Raw genomic sequence first — 22,460 nt, 5'->3', positions numbered from 1 at the left:
CGCTGCCGGATGACGTCGGTCTCGCTTCCTCCTTCGGGCTTGTCTTCTGCATCTCGCTGCATCGTTGGAAATAATTGAGGCTTGGAAGTGTGAGTGGATCACCAGCAATACGGCGCGACCGGCTGGAGCACCACAGCGCATCGCAGCTTTCCAATCGGCACGCGGGGTATTGGAGAGGCTTGCATTGGATCGCCCCAGATGCCCCCTTGCACGCAGAACGGTGAACCCTGAAAACGAGACGACAAGAAGGACGCGAGACATGCGCCGGGCCAGTTGGATGCCTGTGCGGCCCGCCGTTCTTTGCTAGGCAATTCTCTGACTGGTCGCCCGTGATCGACCGCCGCCATCGTTCAACCACACTTGGATGCACTGGGAATTGGTCGAATCAACTCGACAATCAATTGCCCACTGGCGTGCTATTGCGGGCGGGGATTTATACCAAGGCTCTCTCCCACCTGCTGACTCTGGTTCCGACTAATCCCACATCAATGACCATACATGTTGCCGAACCTTTCGCTGTTGTTTTACCACGGGCAAAAAGAAAGAGAAAGAGGGAAAGAGGGACACATACACAGAGAGAGGGAGTGCGTGCGTGTGTGTGAAGGCCGACGTTCTCCTTTTCGGGAAGAGTTTCGGATCTCTGAACCAACTTGAGGACGAACCCCTTTTCCGACAAACGCCCTCCGCCATGGGCGGCGACGACAGACGAGCAAGTCTCTCCAGCATGGAGCAGACCGGCAAGAAATCCAAGCTAGGAGCTGTCTCGGGCGTTTACATACCCGTCTGCCTCAACATATTCAGCATTCTCATGTTTCTCCGTTTCGGCTGGATCCTCGGCCAAGTCGGGCTCCTGGGCATGCTTGGTTCGTCGGCCAATAAGATAGACGTCCTTCACCATCTCACCGCACACTAACACGAACCTTAGGACTGCTGGTCACGGCCTACCTTGTGGACTTTTTGACGACACTCTCGTTGTCTGCTATAGCTTCAAACGGCGAGGTCAAGGGCGGGGGCGCCTACTATGTCATCTCGAGGTCTCTCGGCCCCGAGTTTGGCGGTTCCATTGGCGTGCTGTTCTATCTCGCCCAGGTTCTCAATACTGCCCTCAACGTCGTCGGTCTGATTGACTGCATCAAATTGAATGTTGGAGAGTCCTTCCCTCAGGGATACTGGACCGTCTATCTTCTCCAGACCTTGGCCTTGCTGCTCTGCGCCGGATTGTGCCTCGCGGGGAGTGGCACATTTGCCAAGGCCAGCAATGCGCTGCTTGTCATACTCACGCTTGCCATCGTTAGCATCCCCATATCTGCCGCTTTCAAGTCTCCATTCCACGATAGTGAGCTCGGCGTGCGCTTCACCGGGTTCAGTGTCGAAACGTTAGTCGACAACTTTGCCCCTCACACAAGAAGCGAGTCGTATAAGGGGTTCGAAACTTTCCGAGAGGTTTTCGCCATCTTGTTTCCCGCAACGTCAGGAATCTTTGCAGGCGCTTCGATGTCGGGAGACTTGCATAACCCCAGCAAAGATATCCCGAAAGGGACTCTCTGGGCAATGATGACCACCTTCATTGCGTACCTTGTTGTAGTCTTCTCCATGGCTGCCACCACGACGCATGCCTCGTTTCTGAACAACACAAACATCATTTCGGTCACAAGCTTGTCAATGCCGCTGATTCTTGCCGGGGAGTGCGCCGTCACTTTTTTCTCTGCCGTCATGGGACTGATAGGGGCGGCCAAACTTATGCAAGCACTGGCGAGGGACAAGCTGCTCCCGGGCTTGCTGCCCTTTTCCCGGGGCACAAAGAGGGCCGATGAACCAGTCCAAGCAATTCTCCTGACCTATGCACTTGCTCAAGTTGCCATGTTCGCAAATTTGAACCAAATTGCAACTCTCATTTCCATGGGTTACCAGGTAAGTCGTCTCTTCCCTCACCTTTGAAGTGTATTTACCAGAAGCTGACGAAAAGCAGATGACATTCTTTGTCATGAATCTGGCCTGCTTTCTACTCAAGATAGGCTCGGCCCCTAATTTCAGGCCAGCTTTCAAATTTTTTAGTTGGGAGACAGCCTTCGCTGGGAGTATCATGTCTGCGGCGGCCATGTTCTTCATCGACCAGACATACGCGGCTACCGCAGTTTGCCTGCTCGTCTCCCTCTTCTGCCTGATTCACTACCTCAGCCCGCCCAAGCGCTGGGGTGACGTATCGCAGAATCTGATATATCATCAAGTGAGGAAGTACCTCTTGCGATTACGACCCGAGCACATCAAGTTTTGGAGACCACAGATCATCCTACTCATCAACAACCCGAGAAGTCAAACCCGACTGATTCAGTTTTGCAATTCGGTCAAAAAGGGGGGTCTGTACATACTCGGCCATGTCATTGTGACGGACGACTTTAACAGCGGCGTTCACGAAGCAAGGCTCCAGCAGGCGGCGTGGACCAAGTACATCTCGGAATTCTCCCGGATCAAGGCGTTCGTGCAATTAACAATGTCCCCAACCATCACCTGGGGCATCCGGAACCTGATTTTGTCAGCCGGACTGGGCGGTATGCGGCCAAACATTGCCGTCATGGGATTCTACAACATGGATGAGCTTCGAAGCTCGCGTCCATCGGTTCAGGTCCCCAAGCCTCCCAGCCCAACCGTTCCCAACGTCCATCGCCCACCAAAAACCAAGGAAAGGCCTGTACGAAGGAGGCGAGGCGACACATCGGCGCGTCTGATGGATGGGTTCCTTCCTACGGATGTCATCAAGACCGAGGGCATGATGAGTGTGACCAGCTACATGACCATGCTGGAAGACCTGGCTTTGAGGTATAAGCTCAATGTCGCTATCGGAAAGGGTTTTGAAGAACTGGAGACCCCGCGGAAGGACAATGCCAACATCAAAAGACATATTGATCTCTGGCCGATCCAAATGTCGGCCGAGGTCTTGTCCGATGGTAAAAGTGTTCTCACAACTAATTTCGATACATGTACGGCAGTTCGTTGGCCACCCACGTCAAGTCTTCACTAATACGGTCGCAGATACTCTGATTCTCCAGCTCGGCTACATCCTCTACAGTGTTCCCACATGGCACAAAGTCTACAACGTCCGCGTTATGGTGTTCGTGGAATACGAAAGCGAGGTCGAGGAGGAGAGAGCGCGCGTCAAGGCATTGCTTGACAAGCTACGAATAGAGGCCGAGGTCATCGTCTTCTGGCTGGCTTCCGGAAATCTGAACACCTACGAGCTGATTATCAACGGGCAGTCCAATGATATCGAGTCCCAAATCATGGTTCACGACATACTCAAAGAAGAAGAGTGGTGGGATGACCTTCAGAAATTCCGAGGTCGAGAGCCAAACCTGGACTCGACAGAGGAGCTCACGTCTTTCGCAAACATCATTGAGTCCACGGCTGGACGTCCTGGTGTTTTCAACCCCCATGTGCCATTGGAGGATATCGAATCTGGACGGCGTCCAAGTCTGGTGCACTTTGGAGAGATCCCTAGAAAGCCGACAGTATCCAACCTTTCTCGACTGGGCGTCAGTGTTGGTATCCACACGTCTCACTTGGGAGATGAGATCTTTGAAGAAGAGTCCAACTCGGACGGCGAAATCAGCGAACAGGAACAGCAGCCGTCCTGTCTGGATTCCGACTCCGAATTCGAAAACGGCGACGGTGAGTACAGCGACGACGAGATGCCCGAATTCGAAGCTCCACGGCGTCCGTTGTTAGCCGGACAGGGACGGGGGCGAGGGCGAGGGCGAAGCCAGAGCGACGACTTGCTCATGGGCTCTGCCAAACAACGACGTGGTGTGTCGAGCAAGAGCGCCGCGCCGGCGACGGACTACGGGACCATGGTCTCGCAGGCCAGGGCCGAAGGACAGTCGGGAACAAGCCACATTGGACCTGTCGACAACATTTCGGCGCCTCCTACCCCGCTTGAACGACCCGTGTTGGATCGCAACATCACTGCCCGCTCTCTGGGCGGGTTCCGGTCGGCAGGTGTAAAAACATACTATGATGTGACGCCGGGAAGCGCATCTGGATACGCAACCCCCGCAAGACCGACACTGTCTCGGCAATCGTCCGCGGTGCGCTTCTCGAGTCGGCCGGTGCCGGAAACGAGGACAGATGTCGAAGGGACATCAGGACCAACCATCATGTTCGCGGACACCACAGAAGAAGAGACACCGAGAGCGGAACAACCCGCCTTCTCGAGGCAGACCTCTTCAGGACGGGTCCCCAGCCGCCCCGTGCCCGAGATGAAGGTTACGGCGGCTGACGAGCCCAGCTACCCGACCAGTACGTTTCCGGAACCTTCGTGCAGATCGCGCAAAGCTTCCGTCGCATCAACAACCGATCCTGGCTACGTCCACATGAACATGGCGGAGCTTGTGGGACGCTATCGATTAGACTCGAGAGTCGACGGGTCCGGAGAGGGTTCGCCTTACTCAACCCAAGGCATTGCACTCTCGTTCAACGATCTGCCGTCTCGGGCCCAGCACGTCATCCTCAACGAGCTCATGCGGCAGAACAGCAAGGACACGGCCGTGTTGTTCACCACCCTGCCCGTGCCCACCGAGGGAACCTGCCATGACGAGCAAGCAAGCGTGCAGTATCTGTCGGATATCGAGGTTCTGTGCCACGAGCTCCCTCCCGTCATGCTGGTACTGAGTAATAACATGACTGTCACGGTTGGGCTCTGATAGCCTCTGGGTACTCGAGGTGGGGAAGTGTCTTGGAACCGGCGAGGGATATACAACATGATACGATCGGGTCTAATTTACGCGGGGGTGGTTCATATACTTTGGCGTTTAAATTTTATTCGAGTGTCGCCTTGGGACGGGGGTGATCATCCGGACAAAGGAATGTGGTCGTAAACTTTGCTGAGGGTGTCACATTCCTCAGTGTCTTTGGCCGAAATGAGAAAGTATCCGACCAAGCATTCTTTGTCTGCTAGAGGCGGCCGGGCCACGACGGGCTTTTTCGTCTGCAACCTTTACAAAGAGTTGACCTCGACGGTGCATACGCAGCTCGAACCTTGGTCGCCCATGTCTTTTTCGCCTTTCCAGGAGGAGCCTGTCCATGAGCCTTTGGAGCCATGGACATTAAACACGCGGCCCCGTCGGCGCTCCCCTCTTCGTGGGCAATCCTGCAAACCGTCAACATGAAGGACCACGGCAGGAAGTCGAGTTGGACCACACAGCTGTCGCCGTACTTGCGTGGCCTGAAGATGAAGAACATCATACCGTCTCCAATGACTCCTCATTCACCAAAGTCGCCGCAGAAGCAGCCGGGCGAGGGAGACTCGGTTTTCCAGATCATCCACACGCCGGACAGACCCGAACGGCCAATCTCAAGGACGGCGATTCCGGACGACGAACAGTGCATGAAGTTCCTCATGTCGCTGCAGAGGCAAGAGGAGCACAAGCGAGGCGGCATCAAGACGGGCCTGGCGATGTGGCCATATCCCGAGAAAGGGGAGGCAGAGGACCGCAGGTGTCTCCGGAGTGTGAGGGTTGAAAGCGTGCAGTTTGAAGAGGCACGTCTCGCCAGGACCAACTCGTCTGGCCCGGCCAGAGTAGTGGAAGTCGGCAGAAGCTTGACCAAGTCAACAGTGACGACGCGGCGGTCGTCACACTCAACAACGCCCAGCGTCAGCGATGCGGAGGACGACGACGAACCTATTGAGGAGCCCAGAATGCCGACTCACACAGCGCCTCTCTCGCCGCCACCTACCTTGTCTCGCAATCAATCACGCCTGGACATCTGTACGCCAAGAGCCAACACCTCCCGCTGGTCTGACGACAGCGTCGAGTCTCTCTTCTCGTCAAGAGACCAAGATTCCCCCTGTCCCCAGCGGGAAACTCTTCGCTCGTCGGCCGAGATATCATCGCCTACTGTTTTCGGTGACGACTCGGTCGAGCTTTTTTCACCCACGCTTTTGATGCCGGTCAAAGACCGGCCCGCAACGCCGTTCACGGACCCCCGCCTCCGAGCCATGCCTGGACCGACGACCCCTCCGCCATCAGACCGCATCGCCCAATTTGTGAACGTCAGTCCGGAGTCCGTACCGCGCAAGTACTCGTGGCGATCGTCCAGGGATACGATTCTCAACACGGCGGTTCCGATGTCGAGGTTACAGTCTTGGTCACCGGAGGTCCCGCCGAAAGCAGAGGCCAGGAAACAGCAGCAGCATGCCGAGCCGGAGGTCTACGGCGACTGGGCAGATTACTATTTTGAGGACGGAAATTTCTGGCACGAGTATTCCGACGGCGAGTACGAAGGAGACGGAACGGAGCTAGAAGGGGACGGTGATGTGGACGATGAGCAAAACGACGAGGAACTTGAAGAGGAGGCTGAAGTGGAAGATGAGAACCATACAGGCCGATTGGGCGTCAACAACGGGGGCATTTACCCACAATACGAGAGTTTCATCGAGGACTACAAGGCCAATGTCATGAGTATCACGGTAACGGAGGTGTAGGTCTGGCTTATGCTGTGTTTTATTGCTTTCCGTGTTCAGCGTGGTGCGTTCACGCCTGGGATAATATCCCATCGCCTTTTCGGGGCCTGTATGGCTGGCTTTGTAACACTACTGTACTGTACTTTGAGGCTGCGATTACCCATTCAACGCTTCGATCGCCCCTTTTCTGACTCAGTCTTTTTTCTCTTTTTTTACTTTCCGTCTCCGGTCCAGCACAACTTTGATTGTATATCGCAACGTCCCTCGCGTTAAGACGAAGCTGACCCAAGATAGACGAAATGGAGGCAGGAGCCGAACACGTTGCTTGAAGCCAGAAAAGAAATGCAAATATACTGAGAGTATTTAACGGATTATTTTTTTTGCTGTGTCTGTTTGTCTGGAAATCGGTATCCTGCGCCATGACAACGGATCTAACCCTCGACTCTGGGCTAGACATCCGATAACTGCTGATGCCTTTCCTCGACCTCTGCCCAACCCCCCTTCCCTCCCCGGAAATACCCCTGCCATATTCAAACGCCGGTTACTCCGTCGCTGTTGCCGCTCACCCCCAAAAGTCCTAGATTGGGACGGTTTTACAGTGGTTGTCTTTTATCTGTGTGGGAGAGGGAGGGGAGTTCGTCCCTCAAGCCTTGGGCTTCTCCTCGTCTTTCCAGTCGGGCGGGCCGTCGATGCCCGGGCGGCACGCGATTCGAGCGAAGTCATTGTGCTGGCCGAAGCCGCCGCACTTGCTGACGTGCTGGCCCTTCTTCCTGGCCTCCTGGCAGAGGTGCCAGCGCTCGAGGGCGACGCGGCACAAGTTGTGGCTCGGGTTGGCGCAGCACTTCTGGCGCAGCATCTGGTAGTGGCGTCTGCCGGCGGAGGCGGCACCGAAGAGGACGAAAAAGAGGAGGATGGTCTGGAGCGTGGGGATGCGCATCTTGGCGGGTTGCTTTGAGGGGGGTGTTGATCTGGGTGGTGACTTGAATATTGATAGTCTAGTGTGAGTTCATGACGAAGGAGGAGGAGAACGATATGAAGACTGTAGTTCCTGTCCTTTTAAGTATACGAATCCAGAGATCGGACCTGGCTTGATGATTTCGTTCGGCGTCTACCACGGTCACGGAGAAGCGGTTCCTGACTTTCGAGTCACACGGCTCCGTCGGAGCGTACCTCTATGGCACTGCAATTCCCGTCCTCGTACATTGAAATCTTTTCCACGAGACTATCTATCTGGCTGCAAGGGTATGTATGCACCTCTTCTGTTTGTCTCGACTGTATTTACCTTTATTATAAAGCCGTTGCCGACTTAGGCAGCCGACGGCTACTTGTAGAATTGCATACATTACACAGAGCGCCCCCCCACCCCCCCCCCCCCCTTCGGTGAGTCAGACAGTGCCTACTGCTAGTTGAAGTGCTACGGAGATGTTGATGGAAAGATTTGTGATTCAGCCATAGCCTTTCGAGGGCAACGGAAGGGCTACTGTGTACGCCATGTAGGCTCTAACGTTTGACCTCGACATGCTATTAGAAGCAGGACCTTCTTCCAATTAAAAAGGATTAGTAGTTAGTCAGCTCAAGAATAAATCAATCATACATATCCCGTATTCAAACAACATGCACACTGCTTCACCTTCGTGGAAACGACCAAAACGAGGAGCATATCGTCCAGCTTTGCTTTGTGGCCCAAGCTCTCGGAACTCGACAAAGGGGGGAAAGAAAAAGGCTTTCCAAGTTCCCTGTTCCATCCCCTCCCCTCGGTCTACCCTCTCACAAACTTCATCTCATACACGCAATCCAAACACCATCTAAACCTTTTTAAAAGTCTACCCGCAATGCGGCGAGTCAGCGCCACAAGAAGACCCGAGGACCCCGCCATAGCAGTACGTGTAATCTCCAGTTATACACGTGTAGATGCCTCGCCTACCGCCCTCCCTCACCCGCCGCGCTCATGCCGTCTCACCGCACGTGGCGACTCTCCTCCCGGCATGCCGCGACATCTCCTCGGCCGTGACTGAATTCCGCTGGATCAGATCGCACGTTGCCGGCGTCCTAAAGCCGCCGGGTGCTCGGGCTGCGGAGGCCCGCATCGCCCGCCTCTGCGCAAGACGCGGCCGCGGCGTGCCGCTGCAGTACGTCCTCGGCTCCCAGCCCTTTGGTGCGCTGGACATCAAGTGCCGGCCTGGCGTCCTCGCGCCGCGTGCCGAGACGGAGGCATACGCGCTGCACCTGGCCGAGATGATCAGGTCCGGCCGGCTGCCGGGCCTTCGGGACAGAGAGCTCCGCATCGTGGACTTCTGCACGGGTACCGGGTGCATTGCGCTTGCACTCTATGAAGGTCTCGCGCGATGGGCGGAGAGGCTGAGCATCATGGGCGTCGATGTTTCGCCGACTGCGATTGGGCTCTCACGAGAGAACCTGCGGCATAACGCTGATGCTGGCGTGCTGCCGCCACCGACCGAGGCGAAGAGCATCGTCTTCCAGCTGTCGGACGTATTTGACGAGGCGGCTATGGCGGTGCTCCCGCGATGTGACGTCCTGGTATCGAACCCGCCGTACATCTCTCGCAAGGTCTGGGCTTACGGCCGCGGCCAGATGGGCTATTCGGTGCGAAAGTACGAGCCGAAAATCGCGCTGGTGCCGGGTGACACGGCGCCGACGTACGAAGGGTGCGATCATGCCGACGTCTTCTACGCCAGGTTGCTGGAGGTTGCAGGCCGGCTGCGGCCGAAGGCTTTGCTGTTCGAGGTGGGAGACCAGGAACAAGCAGCCCGGGTTGCGAGGCTCGTCCGGCGGAACCAGTACACAAGGCAGGCAACCTGCGAGCTGTGGAGGGATTGGCCGGACATGACGCCTGAAGAGGACGAAGCTTGCAAGGTAGATGTAGACTTGGAGAGGCTTGCGGTTAGGGGAAGTGGAAATGTACGATCCGTGGTTGTTTTCCTGTGATATACAAATGGAGGATGTGATGATACCCGGACGCAACACACCGACGACGTTGATAGCGAGCGTCCCAATCTTTCCAGTATCGTTGGAACTCGCACAACACACGCATCGTTATTCCAGACAATTCAAAAACGAGCAGCTAACTGGACCGACTGATCGCCAATGGCGACAACGACTGTGATTGCAACAAAAAACAAAAGATTTACTGCCCAGAGGCGGATTCGAACCGCCGTCAACACGGATCGCTGTATAGAAGAACCACAACGTATCATCCTAACCAACTAGACGATCTGGGCCAGTTGTTACTGTTGAGAGGAGAGGTGCGCTAGCAAACTAAGACCCGTTGAGCGGAGTTTTGGGGACCGTCCCACTGGAAGCAATGGCATTCCCCACCATTTTATCCTGTCTTTGGCGACCGCAGAGCGGTCTCACAGATCTAAAGTACCCCCGTCGTTTCACAGGTACCTTACAGCCACCTACCTATATTGCAAGATGCCAAGGCTCATTTCTCACGAGGATTCCCGCGATGCCAACTGTCTTACTCCAATCACCCACCCAGAGACACTGAGGGTTCCCATTCCACGATTCAGGGGCCCTGTGACTCTTTGGGCACTGGGGTCCTCAGGGAGCATTCCCTGGAAGTGTTAGGTGTCTGTGTCCATCGTTCATAACACGTGTGCTTCACTGGAATCCTGGGACCCAGAGATCCGGATGATTCATGAGATGGAGGGGGTAGGGGGTGGTTATCCTTGCGAGCCGCGTACTAGCTGCGCGTCATCAGGCGATACGGCGTGGCTCGTCGCGTTCTCCTGAAGCGAACCGGCAGAGCAGCAGTGAGAAGTCCGGATCTGGTGACTGGAATGGTCCCCAATGCTGATTGAGGCCCATTGGTGATTGCCGGCGCTCGTGGCGTCTTTTGATGGGATTGTGAGATTCCCATGCGCGCTAGAGAGCAGCTACCGGTGCGTACCATGGTAATCGCGTTGTCAGTGACTCGGAATGAAGCTGGCGGATTCCCACAACACGACCCGGACACATGTCCTGATGGCCTGATCGACTTGCCCCGGCGCCGTCAACGGTCTCATAGAGGAAGACGAGATCCTTTTTGACCCATCTAACAGCGGTGTGCTTATCTTCACCAGCCTGACGCACTGGCTGGATGGATGATGTTGATGAAATACACAGGCGTCTTTCTCAGTCTCGGAGAGGTAAGTGATGGATCACTTCCACGGCACAGACCTTGCTGGAACCAACTAACACCCGCATGCATAGCTCTCATCGTTGCCCATTCCAGGCAGCTTCAGACAGATGTGCACTGGAAATTAAAAACTTGTAGGCAGCGCTTGCCGATTCTCTCCTGGAAGATGCGTGTGACAAGTTGAAGCAGCATCCTGGACGTGTATCTTCCCGGAGCCTTGATGTTGACCCGAAGCTCACGCATGACAAAAAGAAATGGCATCACGAAGCACATCAGTGCGTTTCTGACTGCCACAAATGTGAGAGAAGCCAGGACATTTGATTCTTCATCAGGGGGAAAGACGACAAATAAGCTCGCAATGATGCAAAAAGCTTGGTACCGTCAAACGCCAACTCGCAAAAGAATTGACCAGCCTGGGGGTCGAACCCAGAATCTCCTGATAACGTCGTAATCGTAGTCAGACGCCTTGCCATTGGGCCAACCGGCCATTCATGTTAATTACAAGCAAAGTACATCATTATGGATTGTGATCATCGAGCTGTTACTAAACTTCGGCATCTCGAGCTTGGAAAATGATCATATCTGGTTCAATATTGCTTGAATCCGAGTTCTCTAGCAACTTTCGAGTCGTTGAAATACTTCTTTTCCGAGTGTTACTCAAAGTGGCCAACGTCAGACTCTTGCAAAACCGAGGAGTTGGCTTCAGTGGATATGCACTAAACGGATCCACCCGAATAGGCATTTGCTGCTCACTCGCACTTCCAAGACGAGCAATTCTTATGAGTGAGCAAACATGGAGACTTCTCACCGAATAGTTCCATGTCGCTGAGATATGCCATCTTGCAGTCCCCTTAGCAGCATCACTCGGTGATGGGCACATTATCGACCTCTGAAGATGTCATTTCCTGACAAGCCGGTCGCTCACCTGCTGGGCTCGAATGGTGAGTTCAAGTAGCTTTCCCTCATGAGGTTCGCATGCGAGCGAGTTTGGCCTCAATGACGGATTTCCCGCCGGGACTGGCACCCATTTCCTCATCGAGTCCGTCTCCTTACACTTTTCTAGGACCTGTCCACGCCGTCACGTACTCTGCCTCCTCCGGCACCTACATCCTCACCGGCTCAGCAGACCGCAGCATCAGACTCTACAACCCGGCGTCCCACGACCAACCCGCGCGCTACGGCGCAACCATCACCAATAAGAAACCAGGAGCCCCGCCGACGGTCCCTGAAGGCCGCCTCATCCAGACCTACGCCGCTCACGGCTACGAGGTCCTTGACCTCTCCGTCTCGTCGGACAACGAGCGCTTCGCCTCCGCCGGCGGCGACCGCGCCGTCTTCCTCTGGGACGTCGCGACGGCCAAGACGACGCGCCGCTTCGGCGGCAACGCGCACGGCCACACGGCGCGCGTCAACTGCGTCTCCTTTGCCGGCGACGGCGACTCGCTCGTCGTCTCGGCGGGCTTCGACACGAGTGTGCGCGTATGGGATGCCAAGTCCAGCTCGGCCAAGCCCGTGCAGGTCCTCGACGAGGCCAAGGACGCCGTCACGGCCCTCGCGGTACGCGGTGCCGAGATCGTCGCGGGCAGTGTGGACGGCAGAGTGAGGAGCTACGACGTGCGCATGGGACGGTGCGTGACCGACGTCATCGGCGCGAGCGTGACGAGCCTGCGGCTCACGCGCGACGGCAAGGCCATGCTGCTGGGGTCGTTGGATAGCAAGATCCGGCTGATGGACCGAGAGAACGGCGCGTGTCTCAAGACATACGCGGATGGCGCGTGGAGGAACGAGGAATTGCGTGTGCAAGCCGTGCTCGGCGGCAAGGAGAAGTATGTCATTGCCGGCGACGAGCTCACCGCTGGCACGGGGCCGGCAGGGTTGAACGGCGACGGCAAGATCTGGGCGTGGGATCTATTGACCGGCAAGTTGATCGCAACGGTGAGAGTGCCAAGCCCAGAGGGCTTCGAGCCGAAGAAGAAGATGCTGGGGAAAGACGGCAAGGAGAAGGAGAGGAGCAATGTTGTCAGCTGCATAGCCTGGAGGGACGATGGATGGGGAGACCAGTTCTGTGTCGGTGGCACATCAGGAGTGGCCACCGTCTTTGGCTCATTCTAGAGGGTTTCTGATCCAGTACATCACGTCACCGTCAAGATGCGGCAGCTGTGAGGTATTGAGGGATGATTCGCGTCGTAAAGACGTCTATTTTTTCGAGCAAAATCTTCTCAAATCATACAGAGTCATGTCCGTCTCTGACCCCGTGGTACTGTACACACGTATGGATGTTCCGCAGACGCCCAACACCATTGTACCCAGATGCCTCCTGGAAATTCCCAATTGGTGCCAACCAAACAAAATTACATGAACAGCAGCCGTGCCTCGCCGATACGTCGTTCAATTAGTCCATGCCGACGTATTTGAACCAATTCGGGCGGCAGTCGTCTTTGTGCAGCCAAGCCTCACCGTCAGTAAAGCGGCCGGTCACGCAGCCCTTGCACTTGTTCGAGTTGGGGCAGTTGAAAAACGGGATGTGCTGGTATCCGATATCACGGAACCTGAGATTTGTTGATCAGTCTAGCACTCTCACATAGGTGGCTTGGCATGACGTACCAATGAATCTTGGACTTATCCTCGAACAGACCCAGAGCAATGCTGTGAACGGGAGCATCGCCCCATCTCTCGTAGAAGAAACCTCCAGCGCGGTCCAGGTGTTGGAAGTAGTCCTCGTACGCCTGGCTGCGCCAAAAGTCAATGTCAGCGATCTCAAAGTTGCTCCAGAAGTGGCAGGTCGAGTAGCCGTGTGCGTTGACGTTGTTCTCAGGTCGACCAGTCTTGTCGGTGAGCCAGTCCATTGCGTTATTCTCGTGTAGGTACTCGGGGTGTTGTGCAAGGAACTTGACCGTCTCGGGCCACAGCGTCGGGATCGACATGGGTGCATCGTACAGGTTAATGGTAAACCCGTACGTCTTGTTGTTGTCTTGCATGTATCGGAAGACGTCGTAATCGATGTCACAGAAGAAGTGAACCTTGGGCTCAACGCGCCAGTAGTATTTGGTGTGCTGCAAGGCCGGGTGTCTGTAAAACATTCCACTGTTCCAGCGGCACATTGAGTGGTACGAGACCTTGTCGGCGTATTGAATGTCGTTTTCTTTGAGGATCTTGACGGATTCCTCGTAAAGATCCTTGTTGATCCATGACGGCATCTCCCAGTGTTCCTTGGGGATTAGCTCTGCGTAAGAGGGTCAGCGCAAGTGTCATGCGGGGGGAGCATAGTAAAAGCCTACCGTATCTACATTCGGCCTTGGTGGCAGCCTGGGTCCTTCGCTTGAACTCGTCGGTGAAAGGCACCTCATTGAAGAATGTCCAGGGATAGTTGAACTTGTGGTTCCAGGTCCGCTCGAGGTCGACCATCGACTGAATCATTCCATCCAACTCCTCGTTCCTGACGAGTGCAAGCAGAGTCGCGTTGATGCGCGCAGAGTCCTTGGCATCAGGAGCGTACTTGTCGTCGGAGGCGTACGTTAGAATACCTTGAGGCTCGCCGGTGGCTGTATCGAGGCGCAACGATTAGCCCTATATGCCAGGTGCTTGCAATCTTCGTAGAGAGAACTCACGATCGAGGTTGGGATCCCGTCCATTGTCATAGCGCACTGGCTTCTGGCTTATCGGCCTCTCGGGGCCAAAAATTTGGTACAAAAAGAAGCACCAAAGCATCACAGCCGCTAAGGCTAGAGCCCGGACTGGCCGAGCGACCGCCATCTTGGGCGAGGGGTCGAAGGTGAACCGGCAATCGCTGGAAAGTCGTCGGAGGGCGAGGGTGTTTGTTTGCCCGAATCTCGTCCTGGAAAGCGATTTCAGGTTCGAGGTCCGCGCAAGTGTCGACGGCTAGCGGGAATGCAAGGCGTCCGAGTCGAATAGTGAGAGGTTCTCGGTCGCGGCTCGTGCCGTAGGGTCTTAAGGGTCGTCTGGAGGTGTGGGAGGGAGATTGGTTGACCACTAAGCCAGATTGATTGTGACGCGTAAAATTCGAAAAAGGGGCAGCGATGGCAATTGTTCCTGGGTCGGGTCGTTGGCTGCCCGGTTGAGGCTGATGTCACCCATGAAATTTGCCAATTAGCGCCCAGCATTGGGAGGATCGAGGCCTATGGATCATTGCTCCAGTTATCAGACCACTGTATGATAGCGATAAGAAGGGTCGATGCCCCCTCCCCCCCGGCGGCCCCTCCACCCCAGCTTCCCATCTACCTCCCGCGTATCAATTGTCACAAGCCTCGATTGTCGCGTCTTCGACGATGCGATCAAATTGGATCCTTGCCCATACTTCATCCCCGATGTCTATGAGATAGGCCTCGAACCCACTCGTCAGTGGCCTGGCTTCTTTCGTACAGCATGGCGTTTGCTGCAAAGCTCGGTGCCTTGACCGACGAGCTCGTCGAGGTCATCACATCGACACCAGACAAGGTGGGAGGCAGTTCATCCCATCTCGCATCGACACACACAATACGGTGCACCTCGGTCTGCGGCTAACAACGCGCGCAGAAAATCAGCCAGGAGAGATTCAATTTGTTGCGCGAGTCTTCTCTCCGTAGCTTGAGATACCACAGCTTCTTACGCACCAACCAGTTCGATGTCGAGAGCCAGCTCGTTGGCCTGGAGGAGCGCTTTCGGGTCCACCATCGCGAAGGCTTGGCGGACGCCTTCAGGGATCGTCTCGATGCCTTTTCACGGTTTCGAACAAAGTGGCACCCCGATATCCTACACTTCATTCTGGAACTGGCCGACCGGCCAACTCAGAAGACACGACTGAGCGACCTACAGCTCCTGAAAGAATCGGAAGAAGACAAACAGCCACCGCTCAGATGGGAAGATATCGCGAAGGAGGATGGGTGGCACGAGGACGCCGAAATTTGGAGGTCCATCGATTACAGCGATAACTCTGGCGACGAATACGGCGACCCCCAGGCGGAGATATCAAGCGAATCCGACGAAACCTCGCTTTCAACCCTCGATACCTCGCTCGGCAGAGAGCCAGAAGACTTTGAAATATCCTCTTCTGACGAAGTCGCCCTCAAAGAGGTCTTCGACAGCCAGGCTTGGAGAGCCGAAACAAATAAGACAGCTTCAACCCGACAGCACAAGGTGCCCATCACCGAGTTCCAAGCGACAAGAGAAGCCCTATTCATGCTCCAAGGCCTCCCGACAACACTATTTCAGAAGGACGGAGTTCCCGATCCGGCGTACCAGATTTCAAGTGTCGCATGGGATACCTACAAAGCTCTGGTAACTTGCTTTGCTGAGAGCGGACGTCAGCTGTTTCAGCTACGCTCATTTTCGAAGAGACCGCAGACGGCGCCTCTCTTCCAAGTCTTCCGTGACAACGTTATCGCCAGCTTGCAATCGTTTGACAAGAGTATCTCAAGTGTTCAGGAGCGACTGGTAGTGGCGCGCCGAGATACGGTTGTCAGCATGGCGGCAATATTGGAGGAACTTAGGCCGCAGTTGGAGCCTCTGATGTCTCTGTCTGAGATTGTACGGCAGCTCTACGATCCCGCGAATGGCGGAGCGTTTCGCTTTTTGGAGCTTATCTACGACGAGATCGCCATCGCCCAGCTCGCGGGACGAGATACAACATACGAATTCCTTGGGAGGATTTTCTTTAACTGCTTTCAAGTGTATCTTCGACCGATCCGACTCTGGATGTTAGAGGGGCAACTAATGCCGGGAGATAAGGTCTTTTTCGTGTCAGAATCATCAACACAAGTGCCGCTTCGTCAGGTCTGGACAGAACAGTTCAAGCTGAGGAGAACATCGGACGGTGTACTTCATGCTCCCAGTTTTCTACAACCGAGTGTTGGGAAAGTTTTCACGGCCGGAAAGAGCATCGTCGTTCTCAGGCATCTTGGCAAGTTCGAATCTCTTCGGGAGCTTTGGGATGAGCAGGAGCCCCCTCTTACATTCGACACCGTCTGTCCTCTTGGGCTAGAACTTGCGCCCTTTCCCGAGCTGTTCACCTCATCTTTCAATCTTTGGATGCAAAGCAAGTACCATGCGACTTCCGAAACACTCAAGCAGGCACTGTTTGACTCTTGTGGACTGGAGGCGAATATTGAAGCATTGCAACAGCTCTACTTGATGGCTGATGGAGCGGCGGCGGACGAATTCTGCAAAGGTTTATTCGCTCGGCTGGACGCCCTTCGTCCCGATTGGCATGACCGATATTCGCTGAGTGGGTTGGCGCAGGAGGCTTTCTCCCTACGCGTTGATACCACTCGGCTCTTCGTCACTGTCCGGCTGGAGGGTCAAAAGAAGCCTGTGGTGGCTGCTCGCGATTTAATCCGGACAGCCCTGCCGGAAGTTCTCTTACAGTACCGTCTGCCGTGGCCGGTTCAGCTCGTTGTGACTGAGGACACAATCACTCAATATCAGGCCGTCTTTACACTGCTGATGCAAATCAGGCGCGCCATGAGTCTTATTCAACGCACCCGAATACTTGACGAGCTGGCCTACCGCAGAGATATTTGGGGCAGCCGAGCGCTCTACTACCTCCTTCGCTCCAAGTTAATGTGGTTCTGCAACTGCATCCAGACCTACCTGGCAACATTGGTGCTGGCCCCTTACACGGAAAACCTACGACAGAGTCTGCGGCAAGCCTATGACGTGGATGCCATGATCGGTCTCCATGCCACGTTCATGAGGCAAGTTGTCGACGCAGCTTGTCTGGGCAGGAAGCTGGACCCCATTAGGGGTGGCATACTAGACATCTTGGACTTGGCCGCGAGGCTAGAAGATGCTCAGAGCGCTAGCGTCGCCGAGGAGGCAGAGGAAGCACAGGAGCTGTCCCGGCTTTCCATCATGTCCTCGCCGATGAAAGCGAGCCCCCGCCGGCGAAAACCGGCCGTCTACGCCGAGGACAGTGACGATGACAGGGCGGGAAGTTTCGGAGGCAGGGCCAAAAGGGGCGCGATCAATGCAGGCAAGGGCTACCACCAGTGTCTACGGGAGATTAAGACAGACTTCGAGAGGCACTTGAGGTTCATATGCGGGGGCCTCCGAGGGGTTGCTAGGGCTTCGGGCGACGAGGCGGCCGTGAAATGGGACCTCCTGGCCGAAATGCTGGAAGTGGGCGTCAAGGAGGGTGCTTGAAAGTTGAAGGGCCCCTTCGCCAAGCAGGTACGGCGTGACCGGCCGACTCGAGAACTTGGTCTCGAGACCCGCAATATCATTAGAGTTTACAGATACATACTGCCAGGAAAGGAGAAGGATCGGCATGGAATTCCTTGAATTCCATCCGTCTTTGAGCCGGCCAGCGTCAGCTGGTTATGTGTGTGTGTGTGTGTGTGTGTGTGTGTGTGTGTGTGTGTGTGGCTACAGATGGATCCTGCTGCACACTGAAATTATTGGATTCCTGCATTGCAGAGACGATCTGGGCGACAAGCAGAGCGGTCAACGGCCGTGACACGATGCTCGGTGAGCACTAAGAGCGGTATTCAATGTGCCTGTCGCACGATGCAAGCGACCGCGAAGCGTACAAACGAAGTGGTCCGACTGTCCTGACTCAATTCTGGCCTAGCAACCGCTTCTGTACCTTTTCCCGTCTGACTGGTATCCGTAGCGTTGACCCGGAAGGCAACCACTGCTCCAGAGAGCGCATGCTTCCCAAATGGAAGCGTCTTAGGCGTGGTGATTCATGATTCCTCGTCCGTTCGGAGTGCCCGGGAGTCAGGGTATTCTCACCCGTGTTCACGATGCCGCCCGGCGCGTACCTCCCGTGGTGTTGTGACAGAATTGCGATGAAGCGCCGCCCACCCCCCTGGTTGTCAAGGGGGATGGGAATAGTGTTGCCAACTTTTCCCATCCCCAGCCCGCCTTGAACCTTGGAAGTTGGAACGAGCAAGATCGACAGTGGGGCCCCAACAATCGTAGCCCGAGGCCAAGGGTCCCATATCCAACTTTTTGTTGCCTCGGAGTGAGGTTGCATTCGTCCTGCAGGCTCCTGTCGATTTCCCGTTTCCCACCCCAAAGTCCAGCATCCATGTCTCATCGGTCCACGGTGACCGTCGGTGTTTTGAGTCGAGAGTTGCGCTGGTGCCCGAAGGTTGGAGAGCCAATGACAGGGAGGAAAGGCCCAATTCGGGGAATTGAAGCTCAAGCCAGTCTGGCATCGTCCCGCATGATCAGTTTTGATGGGGGGAATACCTTGGTTCAACACGTGTGGATAGATGACTCAAAGGCTGTGGGTTGATGAGGCTCGACAACGGTCGACGCCAGTAACTTCATTGGGTTTGTCTTTGCTTGAAAGGTGTAGCTTAGGGCTAGCCAAAGCTGTACAGGTATGAATACTTCTCGGTCACAATCACATGGCCACTGTGCAAACTGGTCCACCGAATGTTTCATTTCGATAGGAGGGTACATGTAGTTGGACAACGTCCAATCCACGATGTTGTCTTTGAATCAGTTGTGAAAGGAGCATCTTACAGCAACTCATCGAAAACGGTCTGAGCGAAACGGATAGCGGATGGCGGCCGTTGACCGTTTTCTTCGGACTATCAGTTTATCCATAGCACCGATATGCCCCACCATTGAGAACCGACCCTAGCAGGCGTCGAAGTTTGGTGACGACCTCATTCCTTCGCTGCAGGAACATCAATCTCGACTGCGCCAAACGCCTCACGACATCTGCGCATATACTTTGGCTCGCCGCTTTTTCCGGAACGCTTTCTGACAGTGATCGCCCTATAGTTGCCTCTTTTCGCCAAACTCGCCCAGCATGTCCGAACGCAAAGTGCTCCAGAAATACTACCCTCCAGATTTCGATCCAGCGTCCCTCACGCGCAAGCGCGGACCGAAGCAGACCGGCCCCAAGGTCCAAACCGTCAGAATTATGGCCCCGTTCTCGATGAAGTGCACTACATGTGGAGAGGTAAGGCAAAATAGGCTCCAGACTTCCGAAATCGGTCGTATCCGACCTGGCGCGCATCTTGATAACCTCACACACTGACTTGCAAACAGTACATATACAAAGGAAGAAAATTCAACAGCAGAAAGGAAACAAATCCCAACGAGCGATACTTGGCCATTCAGATACACCGATTCCATATTAAATGTACCCGATGTTCAGCAGAGATCATATTCAGGACAGACCCCAAGATCGCCGACTATGCCGTGGTCAAGGGTGCGCTGCGCAACATGGAACCTTGGCGCAACAAGGAGGGAGAGAAGGAGAGCGTCGACGAGAGGCTGGACCGGCTGGAGCGCGAGGAGGCCGAAGCTGCCGGCGAAGAAGAGAAGAACGCGATGGCGGACCTGGAATCAAAGAACGAAGACGCGAGGCGGGAGATGGCGGCAGCGGATGCGCTTGACGAGATTCGCCAGCGCAACGCGCGCATCCAGCGGTCAGAAAAGGACGGCGTCGACTTCTCCGAGTATGTCGTCCGGCCCGAGGACGAGGAGAGGACGAGATTGGAGAGGGAGGATGAGGAGGCTGCGAGGAGGGCATTCGCTGCTGCGCGGGAGAGGGCTTCTCTCATGGACCTTGGGGAGGAGATTATCGATGACGAAGTTGAGGAAAGCTTCAGTGGAGAAGCGGCATCATCATCATCTTCCTCCTTATCAGCCGTAGCGGCGTCACCAAGGTCAGGAAACGGGCCCGAGACCGCGGAGGCGAGGGCCGTGAGGGATACTTCGATGATGCCGCCGCCACCGCCCCCCGCCAAGCGGGTGGTGAAGAAGAAGAAGGATTACTCTGCCGCGCTTGGCATCAAGAAGAAGCCATCACTGGTGTAAGGAAGTCATGAGTAGAGGCGTGGCTGCAGCATCCTTCTGCGCTGTATCATTGCGTTCAAAGCAGATGCACGCAATAGGGGTCAGGTACACGTCATTATCCGCCCTTCAATGCGAGTATGGGTAAACGTTCATATACTTTGGGGCTTATTTGACTTTTGGGCATGGCGTTTCGGAAACGGAGGGAAACATTCGCACGGACTGCGAGTCGACAGGGCATCGAATACGTAAACGGGGAAGCAGACGGTTTGTCTTACCGTTTTGGATGCCCAACTTTAGAGGGGCCGGGATCAGCAGACAGCCCAGGCCTCGCGGACCATGACTGCACAACAGACTTGGGACGTCAAGACTTTGGAAGTTCTAGACGTCACACCAATATTCACATTATGAAACTTTCGCTTCTTTCCGCCATGTTCTAGATGTTCCTATTGCGCGTCTGTGCTCTCTCCTTTCCCAGAGGTTGTTCCCCGCCCGTCGACGCCCCCGCAACGTCGATCTTTACTCCGAATAGTCCAGCGCTGTGATTGTTTAGACTTTGGCCCTACATGTGTGTATGTTGAAGTGTTATTTTTAAGCTTGTGAACGGCCTGCTCGAAGGTTCGGCAGGCATGTGAGCTCCTGGCTTGGGGAAGTCCTGCTGTGCGGGATTGTGTGTTCGATCCGGGCGGCGACGAGACCGCGCCGATCGTGGCAGCCTGGTTGGCCGTCGCTGCAATCGCTGGGCAGTGGGTACGGAATGGGATGGAGAGGATAGATGGACGGACGAACCCGTACCCAGGACGATGATGGAAAAATGGCGCAGCGCAAGGCGGGGAGAAGCTGAGTGGTTTTCTTTGGCTTCTCTTTTCCCAAGCGAGTGGTTGGCCTGGGGAAATCTGGCGTCGGAAATGCTACGTTCCAGACACGATAGAGACGCTGAAGAGGAAGAGTGGAGAGCGATTTGATGTCGTAGTGTGAGTGGGAAAAGACCCAGAAGTCGTGAACTCTAGCCGCCTTGTTTTCTATTTGGCATTGTGATACGATGGAGAGGGCGTGGTCATGACATTTGCGAATACACATGAAGGTGAGGTTTGAGCGACATAATTGAGTCCTAGCTATCACGGGGCAAAGAACAGAGGCCGTGGCGACTACTATTACTACAAGTATTGATCAAAATTGTCTTTCACAAATGGTTAGTTGTGTGAGAATTGGTGGTCATAAATATGTTGCACGAAGATGGTGAACATCATTTCAACGAGGGTAACGAAGTGAAATTTCCGTATAGATCATAACTCATGAGAGCGCAGGCTCGAATTTTGCCTCAAACCTCTCACACCCAATATCCTAAGTCTCGAACGCCTTGCAGACCAATGCCCACAGAATAATAATAAAAATCCAGATACGCCCCCATGTACAAGTTCGCCCCATATCATGCATTTGTCTCGCCGAAATTCGCCATGGTTAATTGTACCCATGGCGCGCATTTAGTATGGATGCGCTGGAAGTTGGTGATGTTGTTTGAACCATCGTTCCCGCAGGTGGCTGTGAAAGGTTGCCGACCATCAGGGGAATAAAAGCCATTAACGCTTTTAATCAGGGAGGTGGTCGATGATTATACTCCAAAGGTCTAAGATTTCCAGATTTGGTTTACGAGCTGTAGTCGGGACTCGAAGACGAGTGGTGGCCGTTGTGAGGGTAGCTTGTGCGACCACCCGATCTCCGCGATGATGAACGGTTGGCAGCCTCCATCTGACGCTTGGTGTGCTGGTGCATCGAGCGCATGTAGGTAGAGATGTCTGATGGGGGAGGGGGGGAAACGGGGATGGAGACGGAGTAGGCGTCCTGGCGAGCGGGCATGGTGGAGGGGCTCATGAATGCGATTTAGGTGGTGAATAAGTGTTGATTTGGTGATTTGCTCGTAAGCGTTGAAAATTGAAGACTCGGTGAATTGGAGTTTTGGAGGTGGGAAGTTTGGATAGCTTTATGTAAAGAGGAGTTGTGTGATCGGTGGGTGAGTTGATGGATATGGAGGTATCTGATATTTGTATATTGGTTGAGACGGTGTGATGGATGTTATTGTAGCTGGATGCTGATGAAACGGGATTCCAA

At 54.8% G+C, this 22,460-nt stretch overlaps 9 protein-coding genes across 9 annotated transcripts; 6 read left to right on the top strand and 3 right to left on the bottom strand.

The window, feature by feature from the left end:
• Positions 1-688: 688 nt before the first annotated feature.
• On the top strand, positions 689-4,697 carry CH63R_04216 (Amino acid permease; the record flags this gene model as incomplete). Its single annotated transcript, XM_018299191.1, has 4 exons — positions 689-863; positions 926-1,911; positions 1,970-2,978; positions 3,031-4,697. 4 exons carry the CDS (start codon positions 689-691, stop codon positions 4,695-4,697), a joined length of 3,837 nt encoding a protein of 1,278 aa, XP_018160437.1.
• Positions 4,698-5,158: 461 nt separating this feature from the next.
• Positions 5,159-6,478, top strand: CH63R_04215 (Aspartate aminotransferase; the record flags this gene model as incomplete). Its single annotated transcript, XM_018299190.1, has 1 exon — positions 5,159-6,478. The coding sequence occupies one exon, from the start codon at positions 5,159-5,161 to the stop codon at positions 6,476-6,478; it is 1,320 nt and encodes a 439-aa protein (XP_018160436.1).
• A 622-nt stretch (positions 6,479-7,100) lies between these two features.
• Positions 7,101-7,394, bottom strand: CH63R_04214 (uncharacterized protein; the record flags this gene model as incomplete). Its single annotated transcript, XM_018299189.1, has 1 exon — positions 7,101-7,394. One exon carries the CDS (start codon positions 7,392-7,394, stop codon positions 7,101-7,103), a length of 294 nt encoding a protein of 97 aa, XP_018160435.1.
• Positions 7,395-8,368: 974 nt separating this feature from the next.
• Positions 8,369-9,403, top strand: CH63R_04213 (HemK family methyltransferase; the record flags this gene model as incomplete). Its single annotated transcript, XM_018299188.1, has 1 exon — positions 8,369-9,403. One exon carries the CDS (start codon positions 8,369-8,371, stop codon positions 9,401-9,403), a length of 1,035 nt encoding a protein of 344 aa, XP_018160434.1.
• A 2,090-nt stretch (positions 9,404-11,493) lies between these two features.
• Positions 11,494-12,710, top strand: CH63R_04212 (WD repeat domain-containing protein; the record flags this gene model as incomplete). The annotated part of the gene is made up of 2 exons (XM_018299187.1): positions 11,494-11,539; positions 11,662-12,710. The coding sequence occupies 2 exons, from the start codon at positions 11,494-11,496 to the stop codon at positions 12,708-12,710; spliced, it is 1,095 nt and encodes a 364-aa protein (XP_018160433.1).
• A 280-nt stretch (positions 12,711-12,990) lies between these two features.
• Positions 12,991-14,351, bottom strand: CH63R_04211 (Glycolipid 2-alpha-mannosyltransferase; the record flags this gene model as incomplete). The annotated part of the gene is made up of 4 exons (XM_018299186.1): positions 12,991-13,147; positions 13,203-13,821; positions 13,877-14,140; positions 14,207-14,351. The coding sequence occupies 4 exons, from the start codon at positions 14,349-14,351 to the stop codon at positions 12,991-12,993; spliced, it is 1,185 nt and encodes a 394-aa protein (XP_018160432.1).
• Positions 14,352-14,981: 630 nt separating this feature from the next.
• On the top strand, positions 14,982-17,735 carry CH63R_04210 (Spc97/Spc98 family protein; the record flags this gene model as incomplete). The annotated part of the gene is made up of 2 exons (XM_018299185.1): positions 14,982-15,053; positions 15,132-17,735. 2 exons carry the CDS (start codon positions 14,982-14,984, stop codon positions 17,733-17,735), a joined length of 2,676 nt encoding a protein of 891 aa, XP_018160431.1.
• A 1,624-nt stretch (positions 17,736-19,359) lies between these two features.
• Positions 19,360-20,375, top strand: CH63R_04209 (mRNA splicing protein; the record flags this gene model as incomplete). Its single annotated transcript, XM_018299184.1, has 2 exons — positions 19,360-19,512; positions 19,602-20,375. The coding sequence occupies 2 exons, from the start codon at positions 19,360-19,362 to the stop codon at positions 20,373-20,375; spliced, it is 927 nt and encodes a 308-aa protein (XP_018160430.1).
• A 1,623-nt stretch (positions 20,376-21,998) lies between these two features.
• Positions 21,999-22,208, bottom strand: CH63R_04208 (uncharacterized protein; the record flags this gene model as incomplete). Its single annotated transcript, XM_018299183.1, has 1 exon — positions 21,999-22,208. The coding sequence occupies one exon, from the start codon at positions 22,206-22,208 to the stop codon at positions 21,999-22,001; it is 210 nt and encodes a 69-aa protein (XP_018160429.1).
• Positions 22,209-22,460: the final 252 nt, after the last annotated feature.

The sequence above is a fragment of the Colletotrichum higginsianum genome, chromosome 3, assembly GCF_001672515.1.
Source record: "Colletotrichum higginsianum IMI 349063 chromosome 3, whole genome shotgun sequence".
Taxonomy (NCBI): domain Eukaryota; kingdom Fungi; phylum Ascomycota; class Sordariomycetes; order Glomerellales; family Glomerellaceae; genus Colletotrichum; species Colletotrichum higginsianum.
This window is presented reverse-complemented; position numbering and strand designations above follow the sequence as displayed.